The 18,939-nt window shown below is 40.4% G+C and overlaps 2 protein-coding genes across 2 annotated transcripts in view; both read left to right on the top strand.

Annotated features, from left to right (window-relative positions):
- INSC (INSC spindle orientation adaptor protein) overlaps positions 1-3,213 on the top strand; it is a 113,339-nt gene extending 110,126 nt beyond the window's left edge. The window contains exon 13 of the mRNA XM_054586275.1: positions 2,923-3,213. Coding sequence (XP_054442250.1) covers positions 2,923-3,051 — 129 coding nt within the window. The 3' untranslated portion in view covers positions 3,052-3,213. The remainder of the gene's footprint in view (positions 1-2,922) is intronic.
- An 11,821-nt stretch (positions 3,214-15,034) lies between these two features.
- On the top strand, positions 15,035-16,193 carry LOC129080772 (peroxisome biogenesis factor 2-like). Its single transcript, XM_054586274.1, is given in 2 exon segments — positions 15,035-15,260; positions 15,262-16,193. Coding segments are annotated over 2 exon segments (915 nt in total). The 5' UTR covers positions 15,035-15,210; the 3' UTR covers positions 16,127-16,193.
- Positions 16,194-18,939: the final 2,746 nt, after the last annotated feature.

Genomic DNA, 18,939 nt, shown 5'->3' with positions numbered 1-18,939 from the left:
AATCTTTTCCAGTTCTTTGTTTCTTCATAGGACTTTGGGTTTGGTGGCTGTTTCTGGCCTGGCTTGTGGACTGATAGGCTTGTCTCCCCACCCTCAGCACCCCTCATGTTGGTGGGTGTTCATGGTTTGGCTGCCAGGAGGGCCTCTGTATTTGAGTGCTGCCCCCTGGAGGTGAGATGGGGGCCCCTGGGAGCCGGGCCTGGTGGGTGGAGTTGGAGGCTACCTCTCCTGCCTGTCCTTTGTTTCAAATGCCCCTCCCAGGCAGATGGAGGACATTTCAATCTTCTTCTCCGATGTCTGGGGCAGCGCAGGGTGCCTCGGGCGCACAGGGTTGATTTTTCTCTTATTGAAGCAGCTGTCAGTGGGCTCCTGGACTTGTTAAATACTTAGGTGTTTTCAGACCATGTGGGAATGAGATCCTGGGCTGTTAATCCTTGGAGGAAAGCAGCAGCCAAGGGAAAGGCTTCAGAAGGGTGGGGGTCCTTTGAGACCCTGGACGTGGAGAAGAGGGTGCTCCAAGGGTTCATGTCCTGCAGACGTTCTGGGTACCCTGGATGTCTGGTGCCTTTGTGATTTTTCAGTTCTGTTTCTAGTTCTCTCTCTCTTGCATTTTGTAGAGGTTCCCTACTCTCAGGGTTTCTCCCTCCCCTTTCCCTTTCTTTCTCTCCTTTCCCTTTCTCTCTCTCTTTTTATCACTCCCAGCCCTCTCTCTCCTCCCTTTCCTAACTCCTCGCCTCTTCCCATCTCTCTCCTATAATTCTTCTGCCCCAGAGTGTGCTCTCTTTTTCTTTGTCATCATCTCTCTCTCTTTCCATCTCCCTTTCATGCTTGGTCTCATTTTTTTCCACCAGTTCATCTCTGTCTCTCTGTTTTAGCATTTCCTTTTTTGTTCTGTTTTTCTGTTCTCTCCTTTTCTCTGTCTTTTTCCTACTTTCTTCTATCTTATTTTCTCTCTTTATTGGTCTATTTTTCTCTATTTCTTCATCTTTCTTCCTCCCTCCCTCTTGCTTTATTTTTATCCCTGTTGAGAAAAAATACGTTGATGGCCTCACATCCTCATCTGCTGAAGATCCCTGGATTGTTTTTACTGTGACAACTCAAGGGTAACAGGGTTATTTCTCTCAGCTGGATCAAGAGGAATCAGAAAGTGCTATGGAGCCAGTTTTTTTAGCTCTTAGGGAAATCATACCCCTGAAGAAACAGGACACAATAATATGAGATGGTCTCCTGGCGTCTGCTTCTTGCCACTAGTGTCTCAGACCCTGCCCCTGAACACAGAGACACATGTCCCTTCTTGATCCACTGGACATGACAGAGCCTATCAGTCCAATAACTAACTAAAGGCATCCTCTTTCACCATCTTGGCAGTTTCTCAGCAACAGGTTACCTCTCATGCCTAGACAATGAGTTCTCTGCCTGCCTTGTACTCAGTATAAACTAATGCCCTGGGCTTCAGCATCCTGCTGTGTGTGTTGGTATGAGGACCTTGGAGCTGTGCTGCTGTGTGATCTTGAGAAGGCCACTGTCCCTCTTTGAGCCTTAGTGTCCTTATTTCCAAGTTAGAGGTCATAATACTTGCGGTATCCTGTAAGTATTAAGTGAAATACTGTGTTGGCACTCCTCCTCCTTTGCTTCTTTTGCCATTTCAGATATTGCCCCCTGTCATTGTTTCCCAGCAGAAGGGCATCTTCAAGCTCTCACCTTGTTTCCTGAAATGTACAAATTCTAGAAGAGGGAAGGAATTAGTATTTATTGAGCATTTAGTATGCATTGCCTCAGCTCACTGGTAAAGAGGTCTGTATAGATACACAGCTCACATTTTCAGTTTCAAGTAGCTCTAGGAGTAACTCAACTTTAAAGTACTTTATTTGATCACTTTTGTCAGCAAACATTTACTGAGCTCTGTGCCAGCCTGTTCTACCTACTGTAGATACAGAAGCAAACAAACAAACAAACCCAGAGTCTCTACCCTCGAGGAGCTGAGTGTAGTGTGGGAGATAAACACCTCAAAGACAACAGCAGCCAAGTCTGAGAAGGCTAAGGTCAGTGCAGGGGATGTGTGTGCACAGTGGTGGGAGCAACAGTCTCTACCCCAAGGAATCAGCGAAGGCTTCTTAAAGGAGGTGGCAGTGGGGACAGGCCTTGCAGGATACATGCAACTGCTGGCTAGAAAGGAGCAGGGAGGGACTTCACATCATGGAGAAGAGCTTGAGCAAGGGCATATGGGTGTGAAACACGATAGCATACTCAGGAAAGAGTGACACTCTCAGTATGTGCAGACCTGGGCAGTGGTTTCATTCTGCCTGTACCTCTCTTCCCTGTTCATCTCCATCTTGATGGCAGGATCTCCACCTTCTTCAACTTTATGATCTTCCTTTCTGTCTCTTCCCTTCTTTCCACTTCATAATGCTATGCTCAGAACCTTGATGACTTTATGAATAAATGAATAGTCCTTTCCATTCTAAGGTTCCTCTAAGGACCTGGAAGCAGGAATATAATTCTACTGATGCTTCTGGCAATTCTAGTCTCTAAGGTGAACAAATACTTCACTAAGTTGACCAGATACTTAAAATGACAGATCTGGAAAACAACCAAGTTCCTAGGATGACTTGAAGAACCAAGATGGCAATACCATTATTGAGATCATGAAGACTTGCAGATGACATCCACCATGGTGACCAAGGTACAAATGGAACCAGGTGGCCAAGTGATAAGATTGCTGTGATGATCAGGTGACAAAAAACTAAGGCCCCAGAAAACTAAGATAACCCAGATAACTAAGGTGTCAAGGTGATAATCAGCTCAAATTGCCTGGTAAACAGGCCACTTCCTGAAATGCATCTCTTGGGGTAATTGAAGGAAATACATGCACCAGAGTAGGGCCCAGTCTGACTGGTGTCATCTTTTCTGTTTTGTCCCCAGGCTGCTCTCCGAAGACTGGCTGGGGTCTGCCCTGAAGGTCTCCAGGACTCTGACTTCCAGCAACTAGTCCAGCCCAGGCTTGTGGACTCTTTCTTACTCTGCAGCAACATGGAGGAGAGTTTTGTGTAGCGAGTGTGGAAGAGGAAAGGCATTTGGCCCTGTTCTGATGCCTACTCTGAGTACACTCCTGTGGACACACCTGAGTAAACACCAGCCACTTCACCTCCTTATTTATACTTAATTTATTTTTTACATGAAATGGACATAGGGCTAAATATTCCAGCAACATCATCGGGCAATCTGTGTTCCTTGGAAGTCTTTTTTGTTTTTATTTTTTGACTTCTGTGACTTTTCAGTTGCAGATGTTGAAATGCATAATGGCTAATATGACAGATGGTCATAAGTGATTTCACTTCAGCTTGCTTCCTCTACTCTCACTATATAATCTTGCCTCATTTTTTTTAAAAAAACTTGGGAACCAGAGTATTATAACTGCCCAGCAGTTTTTTAAAGTTGGATTTGCTCTTTCTAAAAGATTTTAAATGAAATTCATAGTTAGACAGAATATACTAGAAAGAAACTTTTATTCTTTAATAAATGAAATCATACCAAATTTGTCTTGGATTAAATTATGTCTTAAACTAATTTGGATTAAATTATGTCTTGGACTAATTTCTTGCTTCCCAAGGTTTCATGCCACAAAAATTTCCAACTGCTAAAACTGCATAGAGAGTTGTATTGTTTTCATAGGTATATAAATGGGCCAAGTTCTGAGTAATTTAGTGAGAAATCAAAAATATTTTCAAAGTTTCCAGAAACTCAGTTTCCCTTGGCTTCTCTACTTTTGTGTAACCTCATGGTGAATAGCTTTCTCAGATGAGGTTATAGTGAATAATACCTCTTCAAAAGTGTACTTGAAAGTGATAGTATGCTGGAGCTTGCAAGGGACTGCTGTGAGAATTTCTTCTCAATTTTGCATTTAGGAAGAGGCTAAAAAAGAAAAATCACATGATCTGATCCATAGACACAGAAAAAAACACTTGACAACATATAATACTCATTCAAGATATAAAGAGGAAAACTCTTAGAAAATTAAGAAGAAATGGGAATTTTCTCATTTGATAAGGAATAGCTATAAAATACCCACAGCTAACATCATACTTGAAACTTTCCCACTAAGAAACGTGAAGTTTTCCCAAGAGATCAGGTACAAAGCAAGAGTGTCTCTTTTTATCATCCCTTTTCAATATCACCCTGGAGATTCTAGTTAATAAAAACAAGAAAAGGAAATAAAATGTGTGCAGAGTAGGAAGGAAGACAAAACTGTTTATGCTCTTATATGACATGACTGTTTATGTAGAAAATCTGAAAGAATGAACATCAAAACTCCTGGACCTGGAACTATTAAGCAATTAGAACAAAGTTCCAGGATACAAGGTTAATATACAAAAGTCAATCAATTTTTACATACCAACAATAAAGTGGAATTTGAAATTAAGAACAATACTGTTTACATTAGCACCCTAAAAATGAGATGCTTATGTATAAACCTAACAAAAATGTACAAGATCTATATGAGGAAAACTACAAAACTCTGATGAATTAAATAAAAAAGTGAACAAAAGGGAGATATTCCATGTTCATGGAGAGCAAGACTCAATATTGTCATGATGTCAGTTCTTCCCATTTTGAGCTATAGATTCAATGCAATCCCAATCAAAACTCCAGAACATTATTTTGGGCATATCCACAAACTGATTATAAAGTTTATATGGATAGGCAAAATACTCCAAATAATTAAGACAATATTAAAGGAGAAGAACAATGTTAGAAGATTGACAATATCTGACTTCAAGACTTTCTATAAAGCTACAGTAATCAAGACAGTGTGATATTGGTGAAAGAATAGAAAAACAGATAACTGGAACAGAACAGAGACCCCAGAAATAGACCCCTGTAAGTATAGTTTACTGATCTTTGACAAAGGAGCAAAGAAAATACAATGCAACAGAGATTGTCTCTTCAAAAAATGGTGCTAGAACAACTGGGAATTCATGTGGGAAAACAAACAAACAAACCTAGACAGAGACCTTAGACCCTTCCCAAAAATTAATTCAAAATGGACCACAGGCCTAAATGTAAAATGCAAAACTATAAAACTCCTAGAAGATAACACAGGAGAAAACCTTGAAGACTTGGGTATAGCAATGACTCTTTAAGTCATGGCCCTTGACAGAAATAATTGATGAGCTGGACTTCATTAAAACTAAAAACTTTTGGTATGCAAAAGACAGTGTCAGAAGAATGAGAAGACAGGCCGCAGCCTGGGGAAAATATTTGCAAAAGACACATATAGTAAAGACCTGTTCTCCAAAATACACAAAGAACTGTTAAAACTCAACAATAAGAAAACAAACTATCCTATTAAAGAAGACAAAAACTTTAACAGACTCCTCACCAAAGACGATACACAGCTGGTAGATAAGCATATGAAAAGATGCTCCATATCATGTGTTATCAGAGAAATACATATTAGAACAACAAGGCACTATACACTCATTAAAATAACCAAAATCTGGAACATTGACAACACCAAATGCTTGTGAGGACAAGGAACAACAAGAACTCTCATTCATTGCTGGTGGGAATGCAAATGGGACCCACTGTCTTGGAAGATATTTTAGCAGTTTCTTAAGAAACTAAACATGCTCTTACCATGTGATCCAGCAGTTATGCTCCTTGGTATATATCCAAAGGAGCTGAAAACTTAAGTCTGCACAAAAACCTGCACATGGATGTTTAGAGCAACTTTATTCATAATTGCCCAAACTTGAAAGTGACCAAGATGTCTTTCAGTAAGAGAATGAATAAATTAATCCAGGCACTGAAATATTATTCAGTGTTAAAAATAAATGAGCCTTTAAGCCATGAAAAGACATGGAATAACCTTAAAAGCATATGACTAAGTGAAAGAAGCCAATCTGAAAAGGCTACATACTGTATAATTCCAACTATATGACATCCTAGAAAAGACAAAGCTGTGGAGATAGTAAAAAGATCAGTAGTTGTCAGGAGCTGGGTTGCAGCGGGATCAACAGGCAGACTGCAGAGGAATTTTAGACTATGAAAATACCCTGTATGATGTGATAGGTACTTGTCATTATATATTTGTTCAAACTGGTAGGATGTACAACATGAAGAGTTAATCATAATGTAAATTATGAACTTCAGGTAATTACGATGTGTCATTGTACATTTATCGGTTGTAACAAATTTTAGTGAGGGATATTGGTAATGGGAGGCTATACATATGTGGAGGCAGGAGGTACATGGGAAATCTCTGTACGTCTACCTCAATTTTGCTGTGAACCTTAAAAATGAATGGAGTCTAAACATTAAAAAAAGTAGGGAGGGAAGATATAAGATGAAAGGGATCAAGAACTTATTCAAAGGCCTGGAACACAAATGGCACTAGGGAAGCTTCCACTGTAAGACCCTCTTACAATGAGAGCATTCCACCTTCATGGTGATATAGTAGGCAGGTAGACAGACATGAGCAGACTAGGAATGATGGGGCAGGTACAGAAGGTCACCAGGGTGGAAAGCCCTGGATGCCTAGCAACAGACAATTATAAGGTGGGACCTCACCCGCAGGGTGACCTTTCCTCTCCTAGCATATTACTCGTCATACAGTTTAGACCTCCTGATCTTTCATATTGCTGGTCATGCAGCTTGGACTCTCCCCCAATTTTTCCTCCCCTGGCATGTCAGTAGTCATGTGGTAGACTCCCTTAGAAGAGGAACAAGGGGAGCAGAGAGTAACCTAATATGATCCCCATACAAGCCCTTGCATGACTTCTCTCTTAAACCTTAAGCCCTCAAGACAATAAGGTACTGACCTGCATCTAAAAATCTTAGGGACAAAGCTTTGGGAATGTTGACCACAGAGATAGAATATTGGTCAAACTAGAGATAACATCTAGGCTTCAGTTGTGTTTCAGCTTCAGGCTCAGAAAAGCTGCAAGGCCAGGTGGGGTGTCACCATGGCAGGCATTAGGACCAGCTGCGATGACTAGTGGCCCCCTGCCTTGTGCCAACCAGTCAGTGGAGATCACAACCCTGGGGAGACACACCTTGAGAGCTGATGAAATTTTTATTGAGATCCTCCCCTGAGACCTCCAGATAGAAGCCCTTAAGACATGCGACCCAGTGTATGTGCTCTCTCTTTCTCTGGAGTACACCAGTGCCTTTTCTCCTACTCTTCCTCCAGGTGTGTTTTCTTTGTCTTTTTTTCTCTTAAGATCCAATTGCCTCTATAACTTGTTTCCAGAGCCCACACAGCCCAGCTGGCTCACTTCTTTCACAGCTCACTTCTACTGCTGTGACTTTCTCAATCAGCTTTTGCTTGTATTTGAGTCTTGACTCTGAATTCTTCCTTAGCCAAAACTCAAGCACTGAAGTCTAACATCTGGTGCTGCTCTCTGTTAACAGTGGGACCTGCAGCTTCATCATATCTTTTCTCTGGCTGTTTTAAATGTCAGAATAATTACTGTTCCTTTAACAGTATATTTTTGTAACACCCAGAAATTCATAGCATGAAAGGATAATGTTACACAGAAATAAAACTTTATTAATAAGCAAAAGAGAAAGAGGAAAAAGAGGAAGTTAAATGCAGAGTGGAAAACTCATGTCAAGTGTTCATAAAGACATTGAACAGGAACAGAACCATAATAATGGAGATCATCTGGAGGGTTATCAGCTAGGAGGAGGAATGGGGAGAATGGGATGAAAGGTGCAAGGATTAAGAAACGTAATTGGTAGATACAAAATAAGAGGATGTTAAGAATAGTATAGGAAATGGAGAAGCCAAAGAACTTATATGCACAACCGATGGATATGAACTAATGGGGGGTGTTGCTGGAGGGAAGAAAGTGCTGGGCAGAGAGGGGCAAAAGGGGAAAAATTGAGACAACTATAATAGCATCATCAATAAAATATATTTAAAAAATAATGTTATTCAGAAAGGTGGAAATTTTTTGAAAGAAAACATGAAAAAGGAATAAAAGGATGACATCAAGCCATAGATGAAATTTACAGGTAAAACCTGTAGAAGGTGGGAGAAAGGCCTGCCCTTCTTTAGGCTATACAGGGTGGGGTAGACAGCATGGATTACTCAGCTTCAGTCGATGAAATACTCAATCCACCCCTCGCTCCCCTCAGTTTTACAGCCTGGAGATTGACTGTGTCCTTGGTTGTATCTGTGAGCAGCTTCTGGGCTTCAGGGGACTGCCTTAGTCACACCTTGGGCTAGAGAGCCCATTCTAGGCTCAGACCAAGGGAGAGGTAAAGGAGCCCTTCCTTAGCTCAGTGGCTCCATTTGAAGTTTGCCCCAGGATCAGTTCTGATGCTGATCCTCTTTAGTGACTGCCTCCTACAAGCAGTCATTTTACCATGTATTACCTCTCATATTCACATTTGTGAGTTAAGTGCCTTTATTAATATTCCCATTTCTGCCCTCCATTACAGATGGGGAAACTGAGGCTTAGAGATGTTAAGTAATGTTGCAGAACCAAATAGTTAATACCAATGTCGGAGGCGGGGGTTAAATCCACATCTCTCTGACTTCAGAAGCTCGTTAGGAAGAAAACAGGCACTTAGCACCAGGCACTTACTGGAAGGGAAGTATGACTCTGGACCGAGGAGAACCATCATCCCCCAGCACATGCACCATGAGGATCTGCTCTGGGCCCAGGAAAGAAAGTAAAAATGATTAAGTGCTGGAATTACCTGTGAATTTAGACTGGAGGGTGATGGGTTAGTTGTCAGTGAGCCAATCCCCTTTGAAAAGCTGTAAAGCAAAACTGTTAAAACAAATATGAGCCCTGAGCCTATCTTGGTTTGAATATTGGCTCTGAACTTACTGTGTGACTTTGGGCAAAGTACATAACCACTCTGTGCCTCAATTTTCTCATCTGTAAGATGGGATTAATGACATTGCCTTAATCATAGAGTTGTGAAAATTAAGTGCATTAATACATGGGAAAGGCTTAGAATAGTGCATAATGACAAGTGCACAATAAATGTGGCTATAAAGTCAACCAAATCCCACCTTTGCATCTATTTATATTGCTTGGTCCTTCTTGGTGGTGCCTCAAATGTAAACCCATGGCATGTTGGAAACAGACTTTGATTCTGTGAGGGTTGGAGAGACCGTCCCATCCCATCCCATCCCATCCCATCCCATCCCATCCCATCCCATCCCATCCCATCCCATCTCATCCTATCCCATCCCATCCCATCTCTACATCCTGCATTTAGGAGTAGAAAGCCTTGCCTAAAATTACATAGGAAATTAATGGAAAGACTGAGACTTGGACCCAAGAAATAAGTACTACCACCATAGCTACCATTTTTTGAGTACTTGCTCTGTGCTAGGAACTGAAATATGCACTGCTTTATTACATTTCTAAATGACAGTGCTAAGTTATTATTACTCTCTTTTTTACCAATAAGGAAATTAAGGTTCAGAGAGAGTCTCCATCTTGCCCAATATCTTGTAACTGGTAATGGAAGACCAGGATTTGACACCAAAGTCCATGATCCTTCCACTTGGGTAAACACACATTTTATGTATATATCCATGTATGTTAAGCCCAAATACCATGCTTTATCTTAAAAAGAGTAGCATAGCACTTTGGCAAGTTCTGAATTTCCTTTTTATTTGAAAAATATTATTTATACTTCTAATTAAATAATTTTAAGCACTGATACACAACTTTTAGTTTTTCATTTGTTAAAATTGCAGAAATAGATAAGAAGATTACTTCAGGGAGAAAGAGAGTAAGACTAAGACATTGATATATAACAAAATAATCCAAATAGAAATCCTGTATAATTTATGATGAATACCATTAAAATCCCTAAAAGAGCTACTCCTTAGTCTAGTTTCAGTGTAAAACCTCAAAGACAAATCAAAGTAAATGCTGTTTGTTATCAGTTCCACTTTTAAAGCAATACCTGCCTTTGGGAACAATTGTTTTAAAATTTCTTTTTGTTAGTAACTTCTGATGGTGCCTTTGTAGAGATTCCATTTATGTCCACAATATTACAGTAATCTCCCCCATGATTTTTATTTGTGGTTTATCATACAGCTTTTGGGGCTATACATGACTGATAGCAGAAATAAGAAGATATTTGTGTATATATGTGTGAGTCTCAAACTTGAGGCCCTCAAGGGAAACCATGGAGTCCCAATGGAAATCCTCAGAAAAAATCCATAAAGGGCCTTTTGTATATTTTCGAATTTTGGCGTCATGTAGCAACGAGAATTGTGTCGGTTTACCTGTGTCATTTACATAGCATTGGAAGAAAGTCCGTGGTCTCTCTCTTCTCCCGAGACTGAATCAGTCTCATCGCAGGCTTTTCCCAGCATCAGACTTTAAAACAGAATCATGTCTCACTGAGGTTCAGGCCAGGGTGACCTTGGGTCGCAGCTGGGAGAGCAGACTCAGGCCCCTCGGGGCTCTGCCCTTAGGGAGGGCAGGCAGAGCGAGCGGAGCTTTCAGAGCATTTCCAGCACCATTTCCTGGGCTGCTTCCAGCTGTGCTGTGCTTTCTGCTGAATCCTGTGTGGCTGAAGGTAGGAGGTAGCAGGAGGTGTGTACTAGTTTTTAAGTCTTTGAAGAATTTATTCTTCAGACCTCAAACTTTAAAATTTAATAATAAACTTGCCTACACTTCTAAAGTTAAAAGTTCATCTGGGGACTTTCATGTAGATGGCTTGTCATGAGAAGTGCTCCCTTTGTCCCTTCTAAGGTCATTCCTGCTTCATACCAGGCTGATGCTTTCCTGATGGAGGTCCAATGGAGAGAATTAACACAGTTTGAACATGACACTTCAAAGCCCATGTAGCAGACAAAAAAGTGATCTTTCCTTAAAACTCATATCCATGTTTATTTCCCACCTCCAGAAGACAAATCCCATCTGGTTTTCCAGCATTTTCCTTAAGGACCTAGTGTTTGGAAAGGATGTGGAGATCTCCCATGGGAATTCTTCGGGGAGTGTTATATACGGAAGGGCACAAAAGCAGAGGGTGCTCACTGATGCCAGGAGCCACACCCTCAAGTAGGAGGAAAGCGGTCCTGGGCAAAGGCAGTCACTGTCTTCCTCTGAGGTCCCTCCTCAGGAAGGCTCCCATCACTCATCCACGCTGACAGCTCTGAGTAAAATGACCAATAGACTGTTTCACTTTCTTTAAGAACCTCCCCAGGATGGCCATCTCCTTGTCTATCTCTTTGCACCTGAGTTTCACAGCCTTGTGGAGGACTTGCACGTGCTGGTGGGCCTTCCTTTCCTCCCCACGGTTGGCCACATGAGCCCATCTCAGCTGTGCTGTATCTTCTGCCTTTAAGATCAAGACATTCTTTGCTTTACTGAATCTCAGATCAGCCATAGCTGAAACCCTGGACAAGGGAGATCCCAGATAAGCAGGTGAGGTTCTGTGCTGTGTACTTGCAAGAATGTCTGGGAGCCTTTCTGTAGCTTTCAGGTTACTATTTAACTCCCCTTTGCAGGGTTGGCTGCTCACTGTGACTTCTGATCAAAAGGCAGTGGGGTCAATCTCCTGCCCCAAGGGACAGTCCAGGAGAGTTAGACAGTGGGACACACACCTCATCTTCAGCCTTTGCTTTCCTCCTACGTGCGTATCTTACAGGCTGGAGATGTCCAACTTCATCCCAGGGCTGCCTCAAATCAAACTCCAACTTTTAATACTTATTCACCTATTAAAATATCTTACTTCTATTCTTTGTTGCTTAGTGATATCCCCAACAGTTAAGTGGTTCTCCTCCTGCTGCCTGAAACTTCCTGAACAATAAAAACTGCAGAGGCCTGAAATTATAAAATTGGAGGATCGCTAAATGCAATTAAAGATCCATATGATCTTGGCAAGGACTGGAACCAGAGAGCTCATGGAGCCTAAGAATAAGACTCATATATCTGTTATTATATACTGAATGAATGACATTTTGAACCTTGTAGATATTTTTAATTTTAGCATAGGTAGGATAGTGGTATAGTTATACAGTGAAGTACTACAAATGAACTAATATAAATTTGTCACATTGATACATCTCAAAAATATATTGCTGGATAACAAAAGTTACAAAGGATACATACAGAATAATAGCATTTATATAAAAGTTGATATACACAAAATAATATATGTGATTGTGGAACAGTCATATGTAGTAAAAGTATTAATACATAGATGGTGTTATGGGTTGCATTTTTGTCCTTCGATATCCATATGTTAAAGTTCTAACCGCCAGCACCTCAAAACATGATCTTATTTGGAAGTAGAGTCATGGCAGATAGAATTCGTTAAGATGGGTTCACACTGGAATAGAGTGAGCCCTTAATCCAATATGACTGATGTCCTTATCAAAAGCAGAAACTTGGGCACAGAGACATGCATATGGGGAATGCCATGTGCTACCACAAGCCAGGCAACTAGCAGAAGCAAGTAGAGAGTCTTGGAACATACGCTTTCCTAGCACCTTTAGAGGGAACACTGTTTGGTCCACACCTTTCCTCTAACATCTACCCTCTAGAGCTGTGAGGCAATACACTTCTGATGTTTAAATTATTCAACTTTTGGTACTTTATTATGGCAACCCCAGGGGACAATGATGGATGGAAAAGATGCACATGAACTTTAAGATAATGCTTATTCCTGGGGACGGAGGCAAGAGAATGGGATTGTGGAGAGATATATGAGAAATTAATTTTATTAATAATAAAAGAAAGGTCTGTAGTATATATGGTAAAATGGTACTAGTTGTTAAATCTGGGTAGTGAACATATGGCTTTTGTATATTGTTCTCTGTCCTTTTCTTATATGTAAAGTATCCCAAAATGAATCACAAGGGTATTCACAGGAATGTTTCAGCACATCTAAAACAAGCCCAGTGCAGTTTCTGGTCACTGACTCTAAAGCCAAAATAAACCTAAAGCCCTGCCTTGTCTTTGGTGACAAAGGGGGAACCTGCTGAGTCAGAGATGAAACATGCTGAGAATCAGTCTAAGCAGGCCATCCAGAGAAAGCCAGGTAGCTGTCCTAGTTTAGATTTATTGTAGAAGCAGCTACTTTGTTCACTTGTCCATTTCTCACAGGTTCTTTATAATTGAGACTGCATCATTCATCCTGTTTTGGGGTTGTGATGTAAGATCAGAATTTTATCAATTAGTAGATTCTTATGGAAAATATTGTCTCTGAAGCCAAAGCTCGTATGATACCCTGTTTAGAGACAGTTCTCCAGAGCAGTGGGTAATATAATTCGATGTGTGAATATTCAACCTAGAGAGACTCAAAAATTCATACTGACATCTGCTGGACCCTTTGAATACTTGTTGGTCTAAGTTAGAACCAGAAATTCTAGAGCAGAACTCCCAAAAGCCACTTTAGGAACTAACTCTTGCTGCCCTGGGGTGGGTCTGGGAGCATGCTGAGATAAGCAACTTGAAATCAAATTTAAGATCTTTTGCTCACTGCATACATTTAGCATAATACATCCACAGCAGAATGAAGCAGGACATCTAGGGTATAATTAACAATCACTATTCTATGACAGTCTCAGCAACACAAATGCCAATTTGCTTGTCAAATTCCAAAGAGAGAGGAAGAGGCCATGTGGTAACCATGCAAAATAAAGTCCTTGTTTTCAGGGCCCAGCTCAGCAAGTGCTCTGTCCTTGTGTAGCAGAATAGAAATTGTGCCAGATTCTGGTCCACTGGGCTCTACATGTAAGTTCACTGGCTCTACATGTAGGTTCAGGTCCAAATTCCAGTCCTCCTGGGTTCAATTGATTCTTAAGTTTGTCCGCAAAGATGTAAATGGTGATCCATGAACCAAGAAGAGACAGTTCAGAGACTTAAGACACCAAGTTCCCTTGCTTGGGGCATGCTGATACATGCCAGCTGAAAGCTCTGATCATCATTAGATTTTGTTGTTGCTTAATAAAGACAAGAAAGTGAATTATTATCTAATACCCTCAGTTTATTTGACAGGAAAAAATTTTTTTCCTAAGAGTGGGATTATCTTTAAAAAATAATGAAAAGAATTTATTGTGGTATAAATGTTGAAAGCTATTTTTGTAGGTAATAAAGAAATTACTTTTTTCTTCTTGAAAAGGAAGTATTGATCATAACAAATAACTATTTTTTAATCTTTTCCACTTTTTACTTTCCCAATATAAGAGTTGTATGCTTTGAGTGGAACTTGGAGTTTTAAGCAAATTTCACTCATATTGTGGGATGAAAGTCAGTTCTCAGATTTTTTGTTTGTTTGTTTAGGAGATAAGCATTTATTAAAGTGCTAGGCACTTTACATGGCTCCTTGGATTTCATTAACAGATATTACTATACCCATATTACAGAGGGAAACTGTCTCAAAGAAGTTAAATATTTTACCTCAAATTTCAGGACTAGTAAGTAGCAGATCTAGAATAGGAGCCCCATTTTGTCCAATTTGAAAGCCCATTTTCTTTCTCTTGTATGATATTATTTAGTTTTGATTATAATTGCTGGGTACAAAACATTACCAGATTCTATTTAGGTCTCCTTTGTGTACCTAGGCAATTGAAAATATATATAATACCAGTGTCCAGAATTGAATCCCTGCTCAATGGTCCAACATGGGAGAGAATCAGAAGGTGAAGATGGAAGAATGATCAGTAAGAAGTGAAGGCAACAAAGGTGGGGCTTTAGTTTTATGGTCAATGTAGGCAGGGGTCCAAGAAGCATGGGGCAGTAGAGAGGACCCTTCCCAGCCCAGCCTGACTGAGGAGACTGAGCCCATACTCCCAAAGCTCTGAGTGAAGCCTTAAGAGAGGAATCATTGGGCCAAAGATGGAAATTAAGTTCCGTTTCATGTGTCAACTGTGATAACCAATAGTGACTTCCTGCATGGTTCTGCTGGAGGGAACTCAGATGAGAGCAGGACATTGTGTCCTTGTGGAGGCGGTGTATCAAAGGGGTGAAGGGCTTGGACCACAGAGCCAGGCTGCTCTGCTGCTTGTTTACTCTTGCACAGCTCTCTTAACTTCTTTGGATAAGTCAAGCTTCATAGAGAATGTTTCAGAGAAAGTTCCATGGAGCGGGGCATGTAAGTTCCTGACCAGTATGAAGCAAGGATTTCACAAAAGAACTTACAGCCAAAATCCCCGCTGCTGTAGGCTTAGAAGTCTTGACAGAACTACAGGAAGGGGGAAAAGAGCCCTTTGGAGAAGGCATGGCTTCCAGAGAAGAGACTGTGAAGAGCACACACAGGGTGCTCAGAATGTCAGTTGGATGCACTTGAATTGAACAAGGCCCTGGAGCAGCTGGTGTGGTCCCAGGTTACTCAGTACTTCCATGGACTTCAGCCAGGGCTGTTAGCCCAGTCTGAACCTGAGCTAAAAGCCCTCTCGTGGCTTTTTTTATGGCGAGTCACCTTTTACTCTAAAAATGCTACTGTGCGACAGTCAGTTTTAAGTATTCAGTACAAAAATGATTTTTCTCCAACCCTGAGATACCAGCCACCGAGTAAAAACCAAAAGCTCTGGTATGCTGTCTGTACAATTGGTGGGAAGTGGTTAGCAGAACGATGCTACGATCTGTTTCGAAACCATCATTTAGCATCATTTGGGAAAGCCAAACAGTGTGTAAACTTTGTGGTTGGACTTTTGAAAGTGGGGGGGTTGATTAATTTCTTGATTTTCCTCCAAAAAGGCAAGTTTGCAACTTTGACGGAACGTCTCCTAGGAATGCGGTCCGTATTTTGCAAGCCCCAGAACGTGCGTGAGGTTGGCTTTGAGTATATGAATAGGGAGCTTCTCTGGCATGGTTTTGCAGACTTTCTTATTTTTCTCTTACCGCTCATCAACATCCAAAAGTTGAAAGCGAAGTTGTCTTTGTGGTGCATCCCCCTTACTGGTGTTTCTAATGGTGACAGCTCATTAGCCAACAGCAGGAAACAATGTGCTCTGTGTGGAGAGTGGCCCACCATGCCCCACACCATAGGCTGTGAGCACATCTTCTGCTATTACTGTGTTAAGAGCAGTTTCTTGTTTGACATGTACTTTACTTGTCCTAAATGTGGCACCGAAGTACAGAGTGTGCAGCCACTTAAATCAGGAGTTGAGATGTCAGAAGTGAAGGCTCTTTAGTAACTAAAATGGTTTCCTCTGAGGAAAACTGTGTTATGTTTAAATCCGCAGTATTAGTCACCCTGAGTGTACTAGTTAGGTGTCTTTTATGAGAACATGTGCTTCTCAGCCACTCTTTTGTCCTTGGCAGTCATGACTAAAATCTAATCACTGGAATTCACAGATCCTAAGTATATTCTGTAAATGGCAATGTATTATTTCTTTAATGATTTCATTCAATTTTTAATGTCAAGAATAATGGACAGTTTTTGTCAGATGACTACTAACAATGCTCCTTCACTGTGCTACTTCCTAGAAAAAGGTTAGATTCTAAGAATAAAAGGTTTTGGAGACTTTGAAAAAAAAAACAACAACAAAAATAACTTCTTTGTGCTTTAATGTCTTCATCTATAAAATGCTAACAATAGCAATGCCTGCATCATGGAGTTGTTAGGATTAAATGAATGAATTCACTAAAGAGCTTAGAACAGTTACAGATTTAGCTATTATCATTATTATTTTCATCATCATTAACTAGTAATCTCCACCAGTGAGAGAGGGAAAAGTAATGTAAGAAATGTCAAGTATTTACCATTTTTTCCTCTGGCATTTTTTGCTAGTTCTGCTCTATGTTGTCTTCTTCCATATTCTGAGTTGGGGTTTTAATTTTGGTTTTTTGGCTGTCAGTTCTTTCTACACACCATACTAGTCCATGTTCCATTTTGGTCTGAGCTAATTGACACACATTCTCTACATCAGAATTCACATCTAACAGCAGATTTCTTACACTTTCTGCAGTTGCTCAAAGTCCAGTAACACAGTCTCAACCACAGAAACCCCACATTTGTTTGTATCCTTTCAGCCATTTGGTGTCTAATCAAGCATCTATTTTGTATTAGATACTTCATATATACCATCCCTGATACTTCCAATAGTCTGACAAAGATATAGTTACAAATGAGAAAGTGGAGGCTTACAGATATAAGTGGTAATTCACTTACAGGTGGAAGATCTGGGATGTAAATTTTGATATTTTTGTCTCTTAAGTTTGTGCTTCCTCTTTCTGGAACCTACTATTGTCAACACTTGGTTAGGATGCAGAGCTCTGCAGTGTCTGTCCCAAAGAATATTGGGAGAGATGAGGAAATTAGCAGAAAAACAGGGTGGCGTTTCCAGAAAAGAAATGGACAATTGAAGATCAAGTGAAGCCAGGTGCTATCATCTAACCCTGTTCTGTGCCAGGTTTGGGAATCAGACCAGGCTGATTTGGTCAGCAGCACGGCGGGGAGGGGATGGGGAAGGTTCAGAACTACAGAGCGGGTATGGCAGGAACATCAGGCACAGTAGGACTGGGCCTCATTGGAGGGGACAGGTAGGACTAGGAGCATGAATTAGACAAGAAAGTCTGTATTAATTGCTGGAGTGTAGGATGGAGCTCCCATCTTGCTGGGTCCTAGTGCCTTAGAAGTTACCTGAGAGAGAGAGAGAAAAGGCTTGTCTTCCCCTTGGAGAATTTATCTTGCAGAAGGGAAGATGAGCTCTTGGAACTTCCATTCCTATCGGTGTACCAGATACGAGGTGCCCTGATTGGCCCTCATGGAAAACAGTGAATAAATTATAGACAATATCTTATTAAAGGCTCTAATGAGCTGGCAAGAGAATAAGAAGCTATGAACCAAGGGAAAGTAGACACCCAGAAGGCAGGCTATTACCCGGGGGGCATTTGCTAAGCCAGATGAAAAGGAGCTATGGCTTTCAGAGCCTTGCGTAGTATTGCTGAATTCAAACTAAGTCCAGAGCCTGCCTGAAGAGGAGAGTCTAAAGAGAAATATGTCAGCAAAAAGTGGGCTCTGAAGGATCGCATTCTCAGGATAAGGGCGAGCTAGAAGTAAGCCCCAGTCTCCCCAGCAGGTGGAAAGAACTACTGCCTGCCTTGATTCTTGGCACCGATACAGAGGGAAATTTGTGCTGTAAAATGGCTTTCACGTGAATTTGCAGCCTGAATTCATCTTATTTTGAAGATTAAAAAAAATCTTCAGGATAAGAGTTTTAATGCAAGTGGTCATTTAAACAGATAAAAGTGCAATTGTCTCTGAAAGAAACCATTTCAAAGCCCTCAAAAGATTGCCACATATAAAATTCCAAAATATATGAATTCATTAAAAACAAACAAACATGTGATACAAAAGGAAATAAAAAATAGAGAGGATTCTCAATATTTGAAAAGAGCAAGACTACAAAGATTAAAGAAATGACTACAAGGATTTAAAACAGGAAAACTAAAACTTCTAAAAATAATAAAATATAAAGTAATTAAAATGAGAATTCAATAGATGGTTTTAAAAGCAGAATAGAAGAAGCTGCATAGTGAACTGATGAAGTGGAAGCTATGTATCTGAACAAGTGCACATCTGGGAGTCTCTGAAGAACCATAGGACAGAGAGGTTAAGAGAAGTTGACTACAGAGTCAACAGGTTCGACATGTGCTCACTGGAATTCCAGAAGAGGGAGAAAGAGAATGGGGCAATGATCAAATTTAAAGATGTCAGGGATCAAAAATTTCCAACACTAATAAAACATATCATTCCTTCATTTTAGAAACTCCAACATATTCCAGCAAGAAAAGTACAAAAAAATATATATATTATATAGACATTTAAAAGTGAAACCTCAGAACATCAAAGACAAAGACAAGATCTCAAAGGTAGGCAGAGAAAAAAATTACTTTAAAAATTAAGTTTTTGCTGATTTCTCAACAGCAAAAATGAAAGCCGTAAGTAGGATAATATTGTTAATGTACTGAGTATATTTTTTCTATTGCTGTCATAACAAAT

The sequence above is a fragment of the Pteronotus mesoamericanus genome, unplaced genomic scaffold (assembly GCF_021234165.1).
Source record: "Pteronotus mesoamericanus isolate MK-2021 breed Mesoamerican mustached bat unplaced genomic scaffold, CSHL_Meso_final contig_90, whole genome shotgun sequence".
Lineage (NCBI taxonomy): Eukaryota > Metazoa > Chordata > Mammalia > Chiroptera > Mormoopidae > Pteronotus > Pteronotus mesoamericanus.
The sequence above is the reverse complement of the archived record's forward strand: the minus strand, read 5'-3'. Positions and strand labels throughout refer to the sequence as shown.